Genomic DNA, 22,797 nt, shown 5'->3' on the forward strand with positions numbered 1-22,797 from the left:
GTGGGCACTGGAGCTGATGAGATGTTCTTCCAGTGCTATATTTCTTGTCTGTTTCCATTCTGTGAGTGCTCTTCACTCTCTCCAAAGTTTGTACCCAGCAGGTAAAGTAATTCAGAAAATCCAGGATGCCCTCCTCCAACTACGATGACTGGGGAAGGAGGTGTCTTTCTGCTGGGTATCATAGCACATTGGTATTGCAGGGAACAAAAGGGCGGATCTAGTAGCAAGGAGGCATGTTGTGATCCTCAGTTATTTCAGTGTGTTATCACCCAGCATGCTATCACCTCTCTGTTTGAGGTACAAAGTCATGTGTCAGTGAGAAGATGAGTGGCTGTAAATGACTGACAATAAGCTCCAGGTCCTCCTTACTCATCTTCAGTTGCCACAACCCTATGACACATGGGTTCTTACTCCTGTACGAGGACCCTCCAATGTGTGGTGCTTGTGGTGTAGAGATAACTGTGCGCCACATTTTATTGGACTGTGTTTTATTTCCGACCAGTGGACCATGGCAGATTTGCCAACCGGTCTGCCCTCTTATTTTAAATAACGTTCAAACTTGTGAATTGTCCAATATTTTTCCCAAGATTTTAGGGAACTGCTTTTAATGTGTTCACATGGTGACTGCTTGCCCATTGTTTCTTTTTTTGTAAGTGGGCAGCAAGTCACATTTCCCTGTGCCTGTTTTTCAGCTCCTCTGCCATTTTACTGTGCTTGAATCTCTTGTACAGCACATTTTAGTATTTCTTTGTCATGTCAGCGCGTATGCTAAAATCTTGCTATATTAACAACATTTGGTTTTTTTAATGTGTGTAAGGGCCCTGATAACCTCACTATTGAGTGCCCATAAGCTCCAAACACACAACACACACTTGTTAGATCTCTTAGGTTGGGCTTAGCTGGGCTTGGAGATAGGGATCCAAATGATGATGAAGTGTTCATAAATAGTAAGGATTCGCTAGATGGGAGGAGGAAGGCTTTTTCTATGCAAAGGATAATAAGACTTGAAGCTTTGAATGAAAATATTAGAGGAACACTGTGAAGTTACACTCATTTGTTCCAAACGAAATGACAAATAAGAGTTATCAATAACATTGATATAAATTAAAATGATATGCATCTAAAATATTTATTACTTCTAATCATTTTCTTCTGAAAACAGAGTTGTTCTGTAAGTGATACTACACTCCTACATTGAAGAGTGCATTGCATTAAATCAGATGCCTACAAGTTGTTTGTCTAGTGGTCTTAAATCTTAATTAAATAGCCATATTAAAATGTTAATTTGTGTGAACATTTGTTTCATCAACTTTGTTTTTCAAGAATACATTACGGAAGTCTCTTTTGTGGAACTGTTAAGCCACCATACATATTCTTACATAAATACTTTATGAACTCGCCAGAAAACTATGGGATGTATGAACTGTCACTATCTAGTTGGCAGGAAGAAGTGATAACTGTGCTCATAACAGGTAAACTGGATGTAGAAGTTATCGGATTATACAAAGTACGAGGGTAACCCATTAAGTAAGTTTCCCTATTTTATTTCTCTGCTGATAAGGATTGAAAACACTCGTAACAGCTTGTGATGTGTACAACAGCATCATGCCAGTATTCTGCCAATTAGCATGGAATTACCGCCACAAAATTTGTCCACTTGTGAGCTGTGCTCTGCCACTCATTTTTTCGTAGCAATGCAACTAACTGCTGTAGATATCCATCAAGAGTTAACAGCTGTCTGCGGGGAAGGCTGTATGAGCAAATGAGGTTGAGACCTAGGCCCATCATTCGAGTCACAAAACAAAACATCAGAGCAGGGTTTGGAAGAAACCAGGAAAAGGGCAACAAAAAAGATAAAGCTCAGACATGGAGCAGGGAGGGTTGTGGCAACCATCTTTTGGGACTGTTGGGATGTGTTAATTGTTCACTACATGCGTCAAAACACCAAAATGAATCCAGAGAAGTGCTGTAATGTCTTGAGGAACCTGCAAGCTACCACCTAAAGAAAATGCCCTTAACTTTTATCTCACAAAGTTCTCTTCCTTTATGACAATGATTAGTCTGACGCAGCTCAAATGATCCAGGCAGTGCTCGGAAGATTCAACTGGGAAGTGTTCCCACATTCTTCATATTCGCCAGATTTTGCCCTAAGTGATTTTCACATGTTACTGCAACTGAAAGGTCATTTAGGAGATAAGCACTTCAATACTGAGAATGAAGTCCCATCAACAGTGAACAGCTTGTTATGAGCACTGCACCTGACCTGATACTGTACTGGTTTGGGAAAACTTGTGTCATGTTACCAAAAGTGCCTGGAAAAGTTTGGCAACTATCTTTATAAGTAAAATAAGCATTTACAATGTGAATAAAATTATTTAAACATGGTAAATTGTGCATAAAAATTTCTTTATTTATTTTATAAAATATGCAAACTTACTTACTGGACACCTCTCCTGCTATTGTTAGCGTAAAAGCTATAAAAATAGTAGAAAAAATATCAGACTCGGCATATTTCTAAGTTTCTACTCATTCCTGGAAAACCTTTCCCGAATATTGCTGATTATTTCTATAGCTATTGTAGCAACTGTAGTTAACACTGCTCCTTAGATGTTGTTTCCCAATGAAGGGTGCTGCCCTCTGCCAGAATTTTTGTAGTTATCTAATTATCACCCGATAATTCCCATGATTCCGTGAGAGATACTTTACGCGTGCTGCTTCAACTATTGCATTCCTTTCCTGAACAGAATGTGACATTCTATAAAAACACTGCATGCTGCAAGGTACACACACTGAAATATGTTGGTGGCAATTGTATAAGCAGATGATGAGTACAAATCAAAAATGAGTAGTAAAAATGCTATGTTGTTAGATTGCTCTGTATGATTAAGTCCAAGTGATGTAGACTTATTGGAGTAATAATAAATATATGCTGAACTCAGCACTGTGAAATACACTGAAAACAATGGAGTAGTGTGTGTTTCACCATTGCACAGTTACCAAATGAGTTATTACAGAATGACTGCTTTCACTGGTGGCCCTGCCTCTCGTAGGGTAGGACATGACTGTACCAAAAATGGATAGTATGTTCTGGATGGCTGCATTGGTTTTTCATTATGTATTCCATAGATATATTAATGTTGCAGTGTATTAAAACAAAAAACAATTGTAGTTTTCTCTTCGTATTGCATATAAAGCAATACATAAGAGATAGTTTTTGTGGACTATTTGCATCTCTTGATGCTTGATGTCGTCCCTTCTGATAATGGTGTCCTACAACAGGATGACTGTATATGTCACAAGACCACAATCGTGCTACAGTGGTTTAAGAAGCATGACAGTGAACACATGTTGATGTCTTGGCCAACAAATTCACATAATCTGAACCTGACGGCACACACCTTGGATGCTATCGTGCTCACAAACCAGTAACCTGTAATTTTTGTGAATTGTATGACCTGTGCATAGTCATCAGCTGCCACAAGCCTCTGGAAACCAACCAAGGACTTGTCGAATCCATGTCTCACAGAATCATTGCTGTATTGCATTTCAGAGGTGGTCAGCACACTATTAAGCAAGTGGTTATAAAGTTTTGACCAATCATTGCTTTATAACTATTAAGATAATACTACTTTAGTTTCAAAAACACTTCTTTTTTTTAATGAAGAATTTTAATATTTGCAACTATACACTAATAGAGAAAAGGGTATTTAGAGGTAGTTGGTGTTTTTGTGTAGTGGGTGACAGTGTCACTACAGATATGTATTCAGTTTATGAGCACTGCTGTTGGCTCGGAGAGCGATGTTGTTTAGCGGTAGATTTGTTGTATTGAGGAATGGAATTGAAAGTACAGTGTTAGATACTTGTACTTCGGTTAATAATGTTTGGATCATAGAGGTACCGCGTAGGTCCTGTGTGCTATGGATGATGCATTTTATTTCTAATACACTTAACAGTGCGCTTAAAAAGGAATGGGCAGATGATCATGATCTTACTGCTTAAAACCATGTAAGTAGGTTAACAGCTTTCAGACAAACTCGTACCCAGCTAGTGTGTGGTACCTTGCACCTGTTGCCTCCAACACTGATTGCCCTTGCTGTGGGTGTGATTAGAAGTTTAGTATTTCCTATGCTATCTTCACAAAGGTTACTTATTTGGCTTTTCAGATATATACCTATTTGTGGGCCTTATGTGGGACCTTATTATTGAAACAGTTTGGCCCTTACAAGATTTTTCTGGGTTAGATTTACCTGATACATATCCCTTGATTTGTAAAAATGTGACAAGATAATTTGTTTCGTTTTTGTGAAATATGGAGGCCATGTCAAGGTGGCACAATCTGTTGTACAACAAATTTTTTGGAATCATACATTACATATTGGTAAATTCATTTTTTACATTGTAGTGAAGTCATTCTTGCACTTTCTGTTCTTTCTCATTTTCATATAATTAATAATGTTCCTACAGCCTCTGCTGCCATATTATTATTATGGAGGAGAGAAAGAATGCACATAAAGATATAAGAGGTGGAAAAGAAAGTCTACATGTATACTCTGCAAGCCACCTTACTGTGTGTGAGAGAGGGTACTTTCTGTATCGCCAACACTTTCCTTTTCCAGTGGCAAACTCTTTGTTGTAGAACTATTGTGATAAGCCTCCATGTGAATTCAGATCTCTCTAATTTTATGTTTATGATCTTTCCTCAAGGTATAAGTAGGAGTAAGCAATATACAAACTGACTCTTGTAGGAATGTGCACTCTCAGAATTTTAATAAGAAACTACACAATGATGCAGGATGCCCCTCTTACAGCTTCGGCCACTAGAGTTGCCTCAGCATCCCCGTGACACTTTTTTGCTTACTAAATTAACCCAGTAATGAAACACACTGATCTTCTTTGGGTCATCTCTGCTTCCTCTATCAACCTAATAAGGTACAGATCTCAGGTTGACAAGCAATATTCATTATTAGTCGAATGATGTTTTTGTAAGCTAATTCCTTTGAGGATTCTTCCAGTGGATCTGTTTGGTATCTGCCTTACCTGTGATTAGTGTTAAGTGGTCTTTCCAGTTTGTCACTCCATATCTGTATTCCTTTGTATTTCATGGATGTGGCTGCTTTCAGAGATTGTTCTGTGATTGTGTATCATACATCATTTGGCCTATTTAAGCACAATATGCTACATTTGTATATGTTGAGGGTCAGTTGCCAATCCCAGCACCAAGCATCGGTTGATACAATTTTGTAGTGTTGAGACTTCTCTGCATACAACAGCGTCAGCTGCAGCCCCAAAGAGCTTCCAACTTTATCCAATTGGTCATTTATATATTTTGTTAGAAGAACTGGTCCTATAACACTCCCTTGCGGTACACCTTGAGTTACTTTTGCATCCTAAGATTTCTCTCTGTTAAGAATGGCATGCTGTGTTTTGTTTGCTAGAAACTCACACAGTTGCTCTGATATATACCTATTTGTGGGGTTTGTGTGTGACCTTATTATTGAAACAGTTTGGCCTTTACAAGATTTTTGTGGGTTAGGTTTATCTGATATGCATCCTTTGATTTGCATGCTCATATTTTGTTCATTAGGCAGCAGTGCAGACTTGTATTAAACATTTCCTGGTAGTTAGGAACATGGCATCATTGTGGCCACCAGTATCTACTGCTTCCCAGATGTCTTGGATGAACATAGGGAGGCAGAGTTTCACACAGTTATTATATTTGGGTCTGATGTGGATTCATACAGGAGACATTTTTGGCAGCCTGAAATTTTATTATAAACAAGCATAAAATGTTACAGAATTGTACAACAGACTAATATCATAGATATAGGTCTAGTTTTGTGCTTCTGTTTGACAACCTTTCTTGAAAATGGGAATGTCTTGCACTTTTTTCCAATCACTAGAAATGCTCCACCCTCCTGCGACCTATATTACACTGCTGCTAGAAGAGGAGCAAGTTATTTTTTATACTCTTTATACAGCCATGTTGCTAATCCGTGAGGTCTATTGTGTTTTCCTCTGTTGAACGATTTCAGTTGCTTTTCTATTTTGTGGTCACATATTTCTATAATTTTCATTTTCACATTTGTTCCATGATTTAAAGGAGCAACCACAGTACTATCTTCCTTAGTGAAATCTTTTTTTTTCTGGGGGGGAGGGGGGGGGGGGGGAGGGGGCAGGAGCATCTAGTATTTTGGCCTTCTCTTTGTGATGTTTTGGTGCCATTGCGGTCACAGAATGTCTGGACTGATAGCTTAGATCAGTGCACTGATTCCACATAAGACAAACACTTCTTAGGATTTACTGTTGATTCAGTAGATAGATTTTTATTTTCAAATTCTGCTAATTTTGGTTTCATTCAATTTTTGTTTGTCTGTGAGGCTTTGACTACATTTAAATTTGCATTGAAGTTCTCTTTTCTTTTGTAGGAGCTTCCTGATATCAGAGCCCAGTTGTAGTTTGTCTTTCCCATCCTTCAAAGCTTTCCGCAAAATATAGCTGTATAAGATATATTGTACAATACTCTTGAACTTTATTTGTTGATGCTTGATGTTTTCAGGCCTGGAGATGAACCTGTCTCTTGTCACTCTAGCTAAACAGAAATATCTTTGTACTTTTCTTACTTTCCTATTTACAGCCATGTATTCTGTGATCCTATAATGGTCTTATGATCAAGTATTGTTTCTCAGCACAAAGCCAAAGTATGTCCACCATATATACTATGAAATGAATCCACTCCTTTTTTTCTTTTTTAATTCTACTCTATTTTAATAAGTGAATCATTTTAGTGAAAACAAGTAGTTTGTGTGCCTGAAATATAATGACATTTCAGTTTATTAACAAGTGTGATTTAGCTTTATGATCAGCTGCTTATTTTCCTCCAGAGTTAAATTAATTCTGTGTCATAAAATATATAAAGTATGAGATTGTTCATCCCTAGCAAAACAAACATACAACTCCATTTTCTAAAACAAGAAGTAAATTAATTACAAGTTGTTTATAAAATCATTAGCTTTCTGGCAATATCTTTTGTGTCAACTGTAAAGTTCATTGTAAAATGTCAATAAAACCTCTACTGTTGATAATTTGCCAAACATAAATTTTGTTATGTAGGTATAATACATGCAGACCTTCAAAAATTCTAAAAAATTTCAGATTGTACAACCTTATGAAACATTTACATTTCAATAAACAACACCCTTCTTTAAAAATCACAGTTTTATTATTATTATTATTATTATTATTATTATTATTATATCCAACACAGTTGCTGGAGAGTACAGAAGAATAGCCAACTTCAGGGAAGCATCTTCGCTCTGTTATCATTTAACATGTACAACAACAACCAACCACTTAGTAGAAATACAAGAGGCTTCTTGTATTCAGATGACCTGTTCTCACTGCCCAGAGCAGGACTTTCAAGTCTGTGGAGAGGAATCTTGGAATCTTACTACTGTTCTTAGAATTTATATCAGGTGCTAATCAAGACCAAATGCTTCAAAGACATAAATCTGTACTATTCAGTTGTGGAACAGAGTACCTCAGTGTGAATGACCCACTAACTCCAAAGTACGTGTGAGTAATGCCTGACAAAACACTTAAAATTCAAGAACCATTGTATGAACAACATCAAATCTCCAGTGAAACTGATCTGTGGGGCCTACATCCGTGCTTTAATGGTGGACCTGTGGTTGCCTATTGCTGTATGTACTTCCCCTGTCTAGTACAGATCATTTCATACCAAACTGACTTTTGTCAGTGGAAATTGTATGCTGAGTCCTCCAACATATAAACTATATTATTACAGACAGTAAAGTTTCTCTTAAATGATGCGATTTTTAGCACAATGTGTTAATTTTTTTTTTTTAATGTCACAAAATTTGAATTTTCCCTGTTTCCATCTAAAAATTTTGCAAATCTGAGGATGACAGTTTACTAGTATTGATAACTAACAAGTTATTGAATGCTGAAACTGGATTTTGACATTTTTCTCAATTCTGATAAATGTGTGTATTTTAAAATAAGAGTTTGTCTTATGGGTGGGAAAAAAAACCCTATAGTTCCAGATGTGATGTCAAAACAAACTAGATTCCAGTAACAGTTTTAGTCATCTACTTGAATTTCCCCCAAAATTTTACCACTATCATACAAAAAAGGCATTTTTTGGGAGATATTTAACATGATTTGTCAGTTAAACTAAGATATTTTCATAGTATGCAACTATAAATGTGAAAAACACCAAATAAAGCACTTCAGTTTTGCAGACATGTAAATCAAGGTGGCTTCTGATACCTTTCAACATAATGTGGTCCTCAGCCAATGCAGCTGATCATGCCATCACCATAAACTTCATTCATAAAACCATAAAAACAATATTGAATTCTCTTTTACTGACAGAACCCCATTTGTGTGATGTCGCATGGCCCCTGCTGTGATTGGCTGATGATTAGAATACTGAGCAGGTACAATGTTAATATGTGTGTTTGTGAACCTAAATTTGACGGTTTTCATATTTATAATCGTGTACTACAAAAATGTGTAGTTTAGTTGCTGCATCACATTAAAGATCTCACCAAACTGTGTACGTTTTGCTAGAGTTTGTTGCACAAAAATATGGAGGAATCTGATGTCGCTGTGTAAAAGATTATGGGTATTCCAAGTTAAAAGGAATATTCTTCCTTACTGTGGGAAAATGAATTTTTGATCATCGAATTAGTAATCTTCTGAGAAATATGAAGGGGTGAATACTTCAGGTAGAAGTGAAGCAAACACTGAAACTCATTGGGTTGCATCTTCAAGTTCGCTAACAACTCTTATGGCCACAGATCCATCTATTAATACTGCATTCACAGATCTAGGACCTTCTTTCAGCCATGGGATGATAGTGAACTGTATTAATGCTGACTTGTCAAAGAGTCTGTGAAGTGTATCTAGAATGGCAAGTCTCAGCCATGTAAGATCTTCTGGAGGGATACGAATACCTTAATAATTTAGTGGAAAATATACTTTTCCTGCCAGCAATATAGGTGAACATTGTCAGAGGTCTGGTGTTGGGTGATGGCAGTTTGTCTCCATTGTTCAAATTTAGACTTTGCAACTGTTTTCACACTATTGTGAAGTATTGACAGATTTGTGGCATAAAATATCAGAAGAAAATTTTGAAATTATGACAGTGCCCTCTTTTGGAAAACTTCCAGCTGTATATGGTTTCAAAAATAATTTTGTCTTTCATTGATTAGATTTAATGAGTGCAATATAAAAATAATGAAAGTAAGTATGATCTTTGATTTAAATAAACATAAATTATTATTGATGGGTATATTTTCATGTTTAATGTAAAGGGAAAACAGTGAAATAAGACAAAAATAGGAACATGTGGTATTTCATAAGTAAGCCATTAGAAACGAATACCAAAATTGGCAAAAAATAACTTCAAAATGATATTTTCCCTTTTCTTCCCATTACCTAATCGGGATAGCTTCACACTCTGTAAGCTAAGAAATGGCCGCTAGTAGGGAGAGGCTTAAAGAGGAGCTGCGTAGTGGGCCACCCACTGTCTATTCAAATCTTTCCCCAACAACATATGAGCTTCAAGAATAAATAATTGTCATATAGCAACCAGCCTAATGCAAGTCTTTCTGTATTATTCTCCTTCGTGTCAGTTTTGCTGCTTATTTTATCATATTGTTTCTCATTTGGCCTTGTGAGGCTGAGTAGACCCTGTTCCAGGCCTTCCCATCACAAAAAATATGATGTGGTTACTGGGAATCAAACCTCTGATCTCTGCATTAGCAGTCACTGGCACTACCTATTAGATCATGGAGTTGTTTTATTTACCTTCACGAGTGGTTAATGGCAGCTAAACAGCTGTGACACAGAGAAAGGTGGCTGATATGGAAGGTATTGACCAGGTTACTATTAGGATTGGGAAGATACAAGGAGGACATTAGTTAGTGAGGCTTTTGTGCTGGTAAAGTAAATAGTGAGTTTCATGGAAAGTCACATGATTTACTTCCTGTTGCTCCTGTGGGATCATAGGGCAACCAAAAGACCTTTCATCTGGTTCTGTTGGCAGCCAAACATTTCTCTTCACTCCAGTTTTTACTGGCTTTCAGAGCTGCCTCTTCCATCTTTCTTTTCATGGTCTTCTTCTGGTGGCCATGCTACGTGTTCTTGTGGGTTTCAATCCAGTGCCACCTCTTCAACAGTTATTTGTATATTGTGTGGCCAGTTCAGTTCCATTCCCTTTTCTTTATCTGCTCCTGGCTTGGCCACTGGTTTGCCATTTCCCACAATTCATCATTTGAGATTACATCTGGCCACCTCACATTTATAATTTGCTGAAGTTGCTGTTTAATGAAGACTTCTGGCTGGTTTACAATCATGTTTGTTACTTTCCATGTTTCATGACTGCACAGGAGTACCGACTGTACAGTGTTATTGAACAGTCACTGTCTGGATTGTCTTTAGATGTTCTTATTATGCCAGACAGGTTTTATCTGGACAAAGATGCTATTTGCCTTCTGTATCTCACTCTTTACATCTTCCTCCGTCCCTCCGTCTTTTGAAACGGGGCTTCCTAGACTTGCAAAGGAGTGTACTTGTTCCAGTTTCTCTCCATACACTGTTAGCTTTGCCTGTTTTTCAGATCAGACTCTTATTTCCTTAGTTTTCTGAACAGTTGCTTTTAGTCCTGCAATTTCTGCTTCCTCTTGCAGTCTTGCTTTTCTTCCATGTCACAGTATCTTCTTGAGAGCAGATATCATGAGCAGAATCAAAGCCTTCAAGTCCATCTTGCACTCCCCATTGAATACCTCTTTCCTACCAGCAACAACTGATTTCCATATGCTGTCCAGCACTAACAAGAACAAGGTAGGTGACAGAACACACCAGTGCCTCACCTCAGCATTTGTTTGGATACGATCAGTAAGTTTCGTGTTGTGCAGCACCATACATTCATATCCCTCATACATTGCTTTAATAACATTGATAGTCTGTGATGGTATTAGGGACAGTTAAATGAAAACCTACTACCTGCTGCAACAGGACCATGGAATGGTTCTATTTAAAAATAATTGAATGTTCAAATGTGTGTGAATTCCTAAGGGACCAAACTGCTGAGGTCATTGGTCCCCAGACTTACACACTACTTGAACTGACTTATGCTAAGAACAAAACACACACACACACACACACACACACACACACACACACACACACACACACACACACACAAAGGGAGGACTCGAACGCAATCCATGAAATGGTGCCTCAAACTGCGTGGCCACTCTGTGCTGCAAAAGTAATCACCATATGTGTTAAGACATTTATCTCACTGGGAGGGGAGATGATCAATTCCTCTGCCATACAACAGGGTCATCCGCTGACAGATCCACAACCACACTTACTTTTGCACCTCCTCAACTGACTGAAACTTAAGTGTATGCATGTCTTTCCTCAGGTCGCCAAAGATGTGAAAATCACACGATGAAAGATCCAGGCTGTACAGAGGATGTTGCAGTGTTCCCCAACCAAACCACTGATGCCTTTGTCTGATTGGCAGCATGGGGTTGGGCATTGTTGTGCAACAGGGTGAATCTGTCCAACAGTATTCTTACAGCCTCAGAATAAAAGGCAATGCCAATAGTGGAAACATCACTCATCTCTCTGCCAAAGTAATCCAGAGCTGTTCACATCAATTCTGTTAAGGTCATGATGACCACTTCCTTCATCTGCAGGGGCCCTCTGCTCATAGATTTCCTCACATATGGAACTGCAATCAGTGTGCAGTGCTATAAAGACACGTTGCAGAAACTACGACACACCATAAAGCCAAAACACTTAGAAATTCTGTCAGACACTATCATCCTGTTATGTTATATTGGGGAACACTACATCCTCTGTACAGCCCGTATCTTCCACCATGTGATTTTCGCATCTTTGGTCACTTGAAGAAACACATTCATGGATGCCAGTTTCAGTTGGATGAGGAAGTGCAAGAATAGATGCGATTGTGGATCGATCAACAACCGATCACATTCTATAGAACATGAACTGATCATCTTGTCTCCCAGTGGTATAAATGTCTTACACCTGTGATAATTACTTTGGAATGGAAACATTCCATTGTCTCAATGTGGCAGATGTTCGGTTTTCATTTGACTGTCCCTTATATTCCATATTCTTCCAAGATACCAAGATATACCATGTAACTTTCCTATTAAATGTGTCAGATGTCTTCTCAAAATCAATACATGTAAGGTAGTGTTTATTAGATCAACACAACACCGGTGTTCTCTAAACCCCACTTGCTCTTTTCTTAGCTGTGCCGCCACAGTGTCCTTAATGTGGTTTAGCATTAATCTAGAGTGTGCTTCGCTTGGTAGAGATAGGAGAATGATGCATCACTAATTATTACAGTTATTAGTATCCCCTTTCCTTGGCAGCTTAATTATCAGTACCTCTTTCCAATCCTTTGGTAGTTTCTCTTCTATCCATATCTTCGCAAACAATGGATGCATTAGATTTGTGGTGGTGTCAGCGTCTGCTTTAAGCACCTCAGTTGCAATATTATCCATTTCTGAAGCCTTTCCATTCTTTATCCTCTTGAAGACTGTTTGAATTTCAGCCTCATTTGGTATGTATAGGTTGATCCTCTCACTGGCAACTGTCGCATTCCATCATCTCACTCCCTCTTTGAGTTGATCTCTGTTCAGGACGTCTGAAAAATGTTCTCTACGCCTTCTAAGTTGATCCTCTTCTACCATCAACAATCTATCCTGCTTACTTTTCACAGGTCTATTTTTACTGAATCCTCTTTTTGACAACACTCTGGTGATATTGTATAGTTCTTTAACATAACCCCTCTCTGTGCTCTCTCTGCTTTCAGAGCTTGTTCATCCATCTACTTTCTCTTATCATTTTTCACACTCCTCTTTACTAGAGAGTCAGTCGCTGCATACTCAGCTTATATTTGAGTTTTATGTTATCTTGTTTTACTCATATTTATTTTTTTCTTAATCTGTTTTCTGCAACTGATCAAATTCCATGTACTCTCAGACATCCAATCTTTCTTCAAATGGCTTTGAAAGCCAATGACCTGTTCATTCACATTGCAATAGATATCCTTTACCTGTGTCCATGTATCATTGTTATTTTCATTATTTTCCTGTGCCATTTGGAATACCTCATAGTGGTTACTTAGCTCAGTACAGAATTCTTCTTGTTTTGCATACTTTTTGTTAAAACTCTATTCGTAGTCTTAATTTTCAGTCTAAAATTTTCAACAGTAAGGTGGCACATTAGCTTCATGTTTATTCCTCACACCCATCAATGACCTAAATTTTTTACTCAGTGCTATATGATTAATTTGATTTTCTGCTCTGTGATCAGGGCTATCCTTGTAACCTTATGGCAATGCATGTGTGGTAATACTGTACTTCGAATCACCAAATCGTCAGTGGCACAGGAATTTGAAAACATATTCCGATTTTCATCACATCTCCAATACCATGGACTCTCATTACATGCTCTAGGCCTTCGTTGTTGTTTACAACTTTTCCACTTAGATATCCAATAATAATCAAGATCTCTCTCTTGATATTTCTTCTGATGGTTCCATGTAAAGACAGGTAACTTTTTTTTTCTCTTTTCAACATCTTTGATTTCAAGAAGTACTTACTTCAATGTTATCTGCACCCAACATTTTGTGCAGAGGACATTGGTTTCCTTGTATATTGTAAAGCTCTGATCAAATGTGATGTGATGAGTAAAATTAAATCTTATGTTTGTATTTTTGTTTGTAAATATATTTCCAAATTGAGAGTGAAGTAAATAAGACTAATTTCGTTTACTTGCCACAGACCTCTTTTTGAATGTGGATATAATGGTGAAAATACAGTATTGGTCTCTTGAGCTATAGACATGCTGGATCAGATAAAAGAATGATGTCACAGTTGATTTGGGGTACAATGTAATAAGTTTTTGTTTTTCTTTTTACTGAGGTTGTAATTTATGATAGGTTTTTAGTGTGCTCTCAAGTAATACGTCTATAATGGTATTCTATGTCTTGCAGATTTGAGCCTGAGAAAGTGATATTGCCTGAAACGTACAGCAGTGGGCCCGCTTTTAAAGTGGATGACTCTGCTTCAGTTTCAGAAAGATTGGTGATGAGTACAGTTCTTGTACATGGTCAAAATAAAACATTTAAACCCATAGGAACAATAACAGAAGCAAATTTTCCCAAGGAGGTCCATGAGGTATGCACCCTATGTTATAGAACATATATATTAATGATATTCATACTAGGGATAGTCTACAGACTACATACCAGTCTTTTATAATAAGTGTAACAACAAATGCAATATATTGTAAATCTTTGTGTTATAAGAACCTATACCCAATGTGGAAAAGGTATGAGACTGCTGAAGAGGAGAGTATGTGGAAAGTGGGCAGCAAACAGTAGCCCAAGCTGAAATGAGGATATTGTTCTGGGAATGGGAATGTTGTGCCACAAACTCCTCTTCTCCCCAATTTTGTTCAATACTTCATCATTAGTTATGTGATCTACTCATCTAATCTTCAGCATTCTTCTGTAGCACCACATTTCGAAAGCTTCTATTCTCTTCTTGCCCAAACTATTTATCATCCATGTTTCACTTCCATACATGGCTACACTCCATACAAATACTTTCAGAAACGACTTCCTGACACATACATCTATACTCGATGTTAACAAATTTCTTTTCTTCAGAAACGCTTTCCTTGCCATTGCCAGTCTACATTTGATATCCTCTCTACTTCGACCATCATCAGTTATTTTTTAGACATAATAAAAGCATAAAATAGTTGCAGTGGATGGGACATCCAAGACAAGTGTAGAATTACAATGCGTCCAAGCTGCAGCATGCTAACAGTCTGTGTAGTTTCCTGTGGCTCAACATTTGCACAGTAGATGATGTAATTCTACACTTGACTTGGACTGCACTGCAACTACTTCACACTTTTATTAGATCTAAAAGACTAATTTCAGTCTTTTCTTCACAAAGCATGCAATTTGACATTTTTGAATATTGTAAAACATAAATCTTCTTCAATCCAAAGAATAGTTATAATATAATGAATGATACACTCCCTGTTTCATTGGGCTCATAACATTCTAAATCCACCTGGGTGTTGCTTCTCTACAGCATAGTTTTTTAGTCCATCTGTACTTTTAATGTAATAAGAGTATGAACCAGATATCAATTGGAATTTTGGTTTTACACACCTTTTTGTAAATGGAAAGTAGCATGATCTCTGCTCATCGGTGCTTTCATTTCCAGTTATTGTTCTCGACATCTAGAACATTGTCATACTGTTTCTGTAGTCAGAAAAACAGTGTCAGAGCAAGAGATGCACAACACCTTATAATGAAGTTTTTTCCCAACTAAGGGCATAAAATTGCCCGAAATTTTTGAAAGACCTGTGGCACAGTTCAGAGACCTCACCCTGAGAAAGACGTAAGTGTACACATGGAACAAACAGTTCCTATGCGGACGAGAAACAATTGAGAATGCAGATCACTGACATTGTCTTGCGACCAGCATGACTGAGGAACAAATTCGCATCGTTAGCTGGCTTATTGAAGATGGTCACCAAATAACAGTTGTTGAACTTGCTACTGAGGTTGGCATAAGTTGCGTTAGTGCTCAGGTGATCATTACTGACAATCTTTGATTTCAGTAAGTGTTCGCAAGGTGGATGCCTCATCTTCTCACCACACTGCACAAATTTCATTATCTGGAGATTTGTAAACGACTTACTGAAACACTACAGTTTCTGAGGCATCAAGGGATCACAAATTTAGCATTGGAGGGCAGCATGGAGGGTAAAAATCGTTGAGGGAGACAAAGAGATGAATACACTAAGCAGATTCCGAAGTATGTAGGTTGCAGTAAGTACTGGGAGATGAAGAAGCTTGCACAGGATAGAGCAGCATGGAGAGCTGCATCAAAGCAGTCTCGGGACTGAAGACCCCAACAACAACAAACCACACTGAAGTGGAACATTTTTTGCACTGGATTCTGACATGCAGGAAAATGTGGGTGCACCATTACACATTAGAATAAAAAAAGCAACATGGAATGGCACAAAAAGGACGAATTTGCACCAATCAAAGCCAAACACTATCTCTCCACGAGGAAGGCTCTGTCGCAAGACTAGTTGGTAGCCTTTCGAACCAAATGTTATAAGTGCTCATAAACTCAGGCAGGTACAAACATGAAACATTAGTTCCATTGTACTGTCATCAGAACATTTGTTTAGAACAAATCACAGAAACTTATACTACTCACTAAATAGTCATGACGAGCTGTTATCTGAACGTGAATTGAAACGAGGGCAGATACAAACGGTGTAGAAGTAAACTGGATCATCCAAGCTGGAACGATGACTAATTGAATTTCTGGGTGAGAAAAATCAACAGTCGTGGAGTGTCGCACTGCACCAAAGAGAGAATAATCACAGTGCTCCTGGTAGTCAGTGTGTGAACTCATTTGACAGCTGTGATGAACAACTCAGCTGAAAACTTGTTGACAATGTGTGCTGATGTATACCACTAAACCAGCCTGCTCGGGGAAAGTGGTGCATTGTCTGCGAATCAAGATGTGTTTGGTGCTCTCATTGAAGTTTTGCTTCCAGTGGAGGTTGACCTCAGGTGAAGGCTGCAGCTGATTACGTTGTGCATGCAGCACAAAGGCTGGCTTAACACTGTCAGTGGAGACGGTGTTGGTTTTTGCAGCTAATCAAAATCCTTGTGGTTCTTCCAGCTATGTCAATGACATGAAGATGGCCTGTGTATGGAAGTTTTGGTACTGATTTCATGCCATCTGTATGTAGCATAACGCATGCATGACTGTAGCTCATTGTGTACATAGGTGTGTGAATTCCTTGCCTTGATGCTTGATAAGGCCAGATTTGGGTCACCCATTCCCTCAGGTGAGAAATGAAATCAGCTTGATTGATGTCATCCATTGTGATTGCACTTGGATCAACAAATTTGCGAGGGAGTTGCAGCATTTCACCATGAACGAGCTTAGCCCACGAAGAGTCCAGGTTGGGTTTCTAAATGCTTCTCAGACTGAGGAAGACCAATGGAATTGCTTTTGTCCAATTTGAATCATGACTCATGAGTACACCTTTTAATGATTGGTGCCAGCATTCTGTCATGCCACTACTTGCTAGATGATAGCTTGTGGTCTTTGAGAATATGGCACCACAGAATTTGCTCAGCTTTACAAACAGTTCAGATTCAAATTGCCGGCCGCTGTCTGGAGTGATATGTAATGCATGGCAGCCACTGTGAAACAAAGATGGAGGCTATTGTTTCTGCTGAAATATTGTTGACTGGTATTACTTCAGGCCAGCAGATAAAATGGTTGATTGCTGTTAACAGGTGTTGTTGATCATTTGACAGAGGCAGTGGTCCTACGACGTCAGTATGGATATGTGCAAATCTTGCAGTTGTGTCTGTGAAATTTAGACACCTTACTACATTGACATTGAACACATGCATGAGTCCACACTCAGCAATCCTTCTGCATGCCATGCTATATGAAATGGTTAGCAGTCAGTTGATTTGTAGATCTAGTGCCAGGTTGGCATGAGACACGAAGGCTCTCAAAAGCGTGACTGCAGAATGAGGAAAGTAGTAACAGAGGAGATTTCCCATTTGAGACTTTGCAATAAAGCTGTACATTTGTGATGAGAACGGCAATCAGTTTCAGCTGAAGGTTGGAAGAAGCATCTTCCGGAATGTCTTGAAGCTTCTGGTCTGACACTTGTTCTTTAGCAAGTGGAGCAAAATCGATTGAATTAGCTATGCTGTGTACATGGAATAGGCAGTAAGATAATATGTTATCAACTCCTGATATGTGACATGCATCAGTACTGAATTGAGCGATAAATTCTAACTCATTGAACTGCTGTGGCAAGAACTTATTTGTCATTCTATTGGAAGCTATAGACGAATGGTTTGTGGTCAGTGAAAATTGTAAATTCTCTTGCCCCCAACTTGAGTGAAAGTATTTAATAGCTTTGTTCACAGCAAGTAGTTCGTGGTCATATGCAGTCCATTTTTGTTGTGATGGAGAGCTTGTGTGAATAAAATGCCAGATGCTACAATGCCCCACCTATGTGCTGCAATACGGCACCAATTGTGGTTTGTGCAAGGAATGCCACATTCACTATACTTTGTTTAGCTGTTTCAGAAGTGAAATCTGTCTCTGTATTGGTGTTTTCCCCTTGATGTGAGGACCAGAGAATGCAGTAAAAGTTCAGTATTTCTAGAAAGCGGTGCACTTCTATTGCGATTTCTGGCCATGAAATCCTGAACATTGCCACACCTTTTCATGCAAGATCAGCTTGTTTAAAAAAGTAATCTCAAGTTGGTGGAAAAACACACTTGGCCATATTTAATACAACCCCATTTTGGTTCAGGTGTTTAAAGATTTTGGCCAAGTTCTTTTGGTGCTGCTCTGCTGTTGCTGAAAAGACAAGGACGTCGTCAAAGTATGCAAAATCTATAAATCTATGCTGAATTGTGCAGCACTACATCAACCAAAGGTCATTAAGACTCAAGAGACCAAATGGTGTAATTATAACTGTATTTGATATAATTCTCATCAGCTACAAAAAATTTGTGTTTAGGCCTTGGCAGAGTCTAGCACACTTAATACAGTTGCGCCACATAAACCATAATTATAGTCTTTCGACATTGGTGCAGGATGATGATGTGGCACCATTCTAGCATTAAGGGTGCAGTAATCTCCACATGGCCCCCCACTTTTGGGCACTAAATGTAGAGACAATGATCATGGATTGATAAAAGGATGAATGATGCCTTCCTTCAGCACAATATTGTGTTCTGCCTTGGCAATAGCGTAACAGCCAGGGGCAAGGTGTCTTGGCATAGATGAAATTGGTGGGCCCATAGTAGTCTTCATATAGTGCACAGTGCAGGGATGTACCTCTTTCGAAGCACCTGGGGATCGTGTAATGGATGGGAGCTGCTACAACAGCATGGTGTATCTGCTGGCTGCCAGCTGGATAGCTGTGCATAGCTGTGCTGCTTCAAAACATGGCAGCAGCTGGGCCGGAGATGCTGAGACATGCATTGGCGATGTTCAGCGTCAGATGGTAGATCGCTTGCTCGTCAGCTCTGACATGGGTTCAGTCACTGCTGGTCGAGCTGTTGGCTACAGAGAGGTAGATCAAAGTCGGCCGCTGATACTTATGTAGCAGTGCCTGAGGGTAAATATATAAATCAGATCCTGTATCCACCAAAAGCTTCCGTCCTGTCTTCTGATCTGTTATGGAGAGGAGAGACGATGAGTGGCAATCAGGTGCATCTACATCCAATTTCCGTATTATACCAACAAATGTCGCGTGGTGACTGTACTGTGCCGCATGATGACAAGGGGTTCACAAAGGAAAAACTTTTTGATTTTCTATGAAAGCATCCATAGTGTTCTGGCAAGAGAGTAGCTCCCTGATTTGTTTTCTTAGGGCATCAACTTTGTTTGCAAAGCAGTCATAATCTTCGTGTGTCACTGTAGCTATCGATGTGCTATTATATGCTGTCACTGCTGTACTGCATGGGGATGGCACAATCATGTCCCAAATCCTATCTGCCAGGTCTGCTATGGCATCTGGTGGCAACTCTGTCTGGAACACTACAACAGCCTTACTCGAGTGGGCAGTCAGCTGCTCCAGAATGTATGCAGCAGAGTGCCTGGTACCGTGCCTGCATTGACCTTGCTGCATGGATGTCAGAAATACTGAGACGACTGTTGCCTCACACGCTCTTCCTGCAAGGTGGACACCCTGCATATCAATTCTGGCTTGAGCTTCTTGTATCACTCTTTCACAGAATATGTCGTTATTGTCCTCTATTTCTGCAGCATAACAGGTCAAGCTTGCTGACCACTAGAGCAAATTTGGAGAGTCTATGGTTACTCCAGCACAGAGAAAACTGTGTCTCACCTTGAGCAAACTATACTGTGGCATTGTGTTGTCAAAATGGGGTATTTGTACATTGCAAGTCTTGATACGGCACATATGTCTACTACCTCAGAAAATTTTGACTCTTGAGAAGTCTCTCATAATTCCCCTGGTATCGCAGGTTGACTCACAGTGGCTGATCATGTCGAGGTCACCACTGTCAACAAGACTAATTGATAATATTCTGAACCAAATGTTCATAAACTCAGCCAGATACATGCACAGGATATCACTTCCGGAGTATGGTGATCAAAACATTTATCTAAATGAACTACAGATACTTGTTCCGACTCGCTAAATAGTAATGTCAAGCTGTAATCTGAACTCATCATGAAACAGGGGCATATACAATTGCTACAGAAGTAAACTGGATCAACCAAGCTTGAATGGTAAGTAACTGAAGTTCTGTGTCGGAAAATCAACAGCCACGGAGCATCGCACTGCACCAGAGAGAGAATAATTAAAGCTCCTTGTGGCCAGCAAATGAACTCATTTGACAGCTATGATGAACAAATCAGCTGACAGCTTTTGATGATGTGTGTGAATGTAGGCTGCTACAAGTCTGTTTTAGTTTTAATGGAATTCTTCTCATTGATTTTCTTCATGAACATCGTACAGTAAATGCTGATCACTATTGCCAACATGCATATTGTCAGATAAGGCACACATTTCCAATTCAGGATGTAATTGTGCTTCATGACATTGCTTGACCCCACACACCTGTCTGAACACAAGGTTCTATTACATAAGAAATCTGTGAGCCACTTACATATCTGGGAACCTAATATGAATGCTCAGACTTTAGTTAACAGTCTGTAATGGGGCACCGTATCAAACACATTTTGGAAATCTAGGAATACGGTATCTACCTTTTGCCCTTCATCCATGGTTCACAGGATATCATATGAGAGAAGGGCAAGCTGAGTTTCACACAAGCAAATCTTTCTAAATTCATCCCCCCCCCCCCCCTTTCACACACACACACCCAATAGACCACTGTCTCTGGCCACTGAGGCTACTGTAGAAGGAGCCCTTTTGGTGAAAACCTCAAATGTATAGCAGTCATTTGTGCCTGTCTGTGACTCAACATCTCCTCTATATGGTGAGTAGCAATCAGTCATTTTCATAACACTATTGTTTTTCCATTCAGGATTTTCCATTTGTACTTCTCATGAATCCATATCTGCCCTCCTTGGGTCTCTCTCTCTCTCTCTCTCTCTCTCTCTCTCTCTCTCTCTCTCTCTCTATCTATCTATCTATCTGACTGTTGATTGCAGATAACTTCTGCAGTCTTTCCCCACCCAAATTTAGAACCCTTCCCTATATTTTTGCATATAGAACATTCCCTGTCCTATTTCACCTTAAGAAATGTCCCTGTACTTATGTCCATCATCTCACTTCTGATCCTTCCCCTGCTCTCTGCAAGCTTCTTCCTGTTTTACATCAGTGGTCAGTGATATTTCTTCTCATACGGTGACATAAGTGATTTATTTATTGAATTGTATGGCTAGGGCCTCCCCGTTGGGCAGACCATTCGCCGGGTGACGGTCTTTCAATTTGACACCACTTCGGCGACCTGCAGTTTGATGAGGGTGATAGGACGATGATGAGGACAGCACAACACCCAGTCCCTGGGCGGAGAAAATTCCCCGACCCAGCTGGGAATCGAACCCGGGCCCAGAGGATTGACAATCCCTCACGCTGACCATTCAGCTACTGGGTTCGGACTCATAAGTGATAAACAAATAGTAAAGAATAAAAATGTGATTTAATTTTTTTGCTACTTGGTTCAAATGCTTGTCAACATTTGGTTAATGTAAATATGTTGACTGTTGCCACATATGCTATTATTCTAGTTAAAATGTGGAAACATTCAAGTGACACACCCAAATTATCCTTACAAATGAGGATAACAAAAATTTAGAAAGCTGATCTACTCCCAGAACATTCGACCCCAGCCGTCATTCAGCCACTACATAACAAAGAGGGGGGAGGGGCTCAGAAGAGCAGTCTGGTCAACTACAGAGAAATCTCTCTCCTGTGTTGCATGTATGAGATTTTATTCAAGATCTGATGTGGGAGAATCAAGGAACAGCTAGAGCAAGAGTTAGGGGAATTGCAGGGAGGTTTCATACTACAAAGAAGCTGTGCAGAGCAGATCATTAGTTTAACTTTGATTATGGTACGTTACAGGAAACGGAAGAATCCGATGTCATTAACATTTGCAGAGCTTTAAAAGGCATATGATCGTCTCCATAGATCAACACTATTAAAATTTCTAAGGAATGTATCGAAAACCAACTTTAGAGGAGAAATTTCTGAACCATTTCTCGAAAAACAAGACTGATGACTGCCTGATATAATTACTGTTCACCTGTACACTGGAATGTGTAATGAGAGAATGGTATGAGGATAATCCATAGAACATAAGAATTGGAAGTGTTAAAATGATATGAGGTTAAAGTGATTCATTTACAATATACACTACTGGCCATTAAAACTGCTACACCACGAGAATGACATGCTACAGACGTGAAATTTAACTGACAGGAAGAAGATGCTGTGATATGCAAATGATTAGCTTTTCAGAGCATTCACATAAGGTTGGCACCGGTGGCGACACCTACAACGTGCTGACATGAGGAAAGTTTCCAACCTATTTCTCATACACAAACAGCAGTTGGCCGACGTTACCTGGTGAAACGTTGTTGTGATGCCTCGTGTGAGGAGGAGAAATGCGTACCATCACGTTTCCGACTT

The 22,797-nt window shown here is 39.1% G+C and overlaps 1 protein-coding gene across 1 annotated transcript in view; it reads left to right on the plus strand.

The window, feature by feature from the left end:
• Nucleotides 1–22,797, plus strand: part of LOC126457495 (putative ATP-dependent RNA helicase TDRD12) — a 449,051-nt gene that overhangs the window by 166,020 nt on the left and 260,234 nt on the right. Inside the window, exon 7 of the mRNA XM_050093799.1 lies at nt 14,072–14,255. Within this exon, the coding sequence (XP_049949756.1) occupies nt 14,072–14,255 (184 nt within the window). The remainder of the gene's footprint in view (nt 1–14,071; nt 14,256–22,797) is intronic.

The sequence above is a fragment of the Schistocerca serialis genome, chromosome 2 (assembly GCF_023864345.2).
Source record: "Schistocerca serialis cubense isolate TAMUIC-IGC-003099 chromosome 2, iqSchSeri2.2, whole genome shotgun sequence".
NCBI lineage: Eukaryota > Metazoa > Arthropoda > Insecta > Orthoptera > Acrididae > Schistocerca > Schistocerca serialis.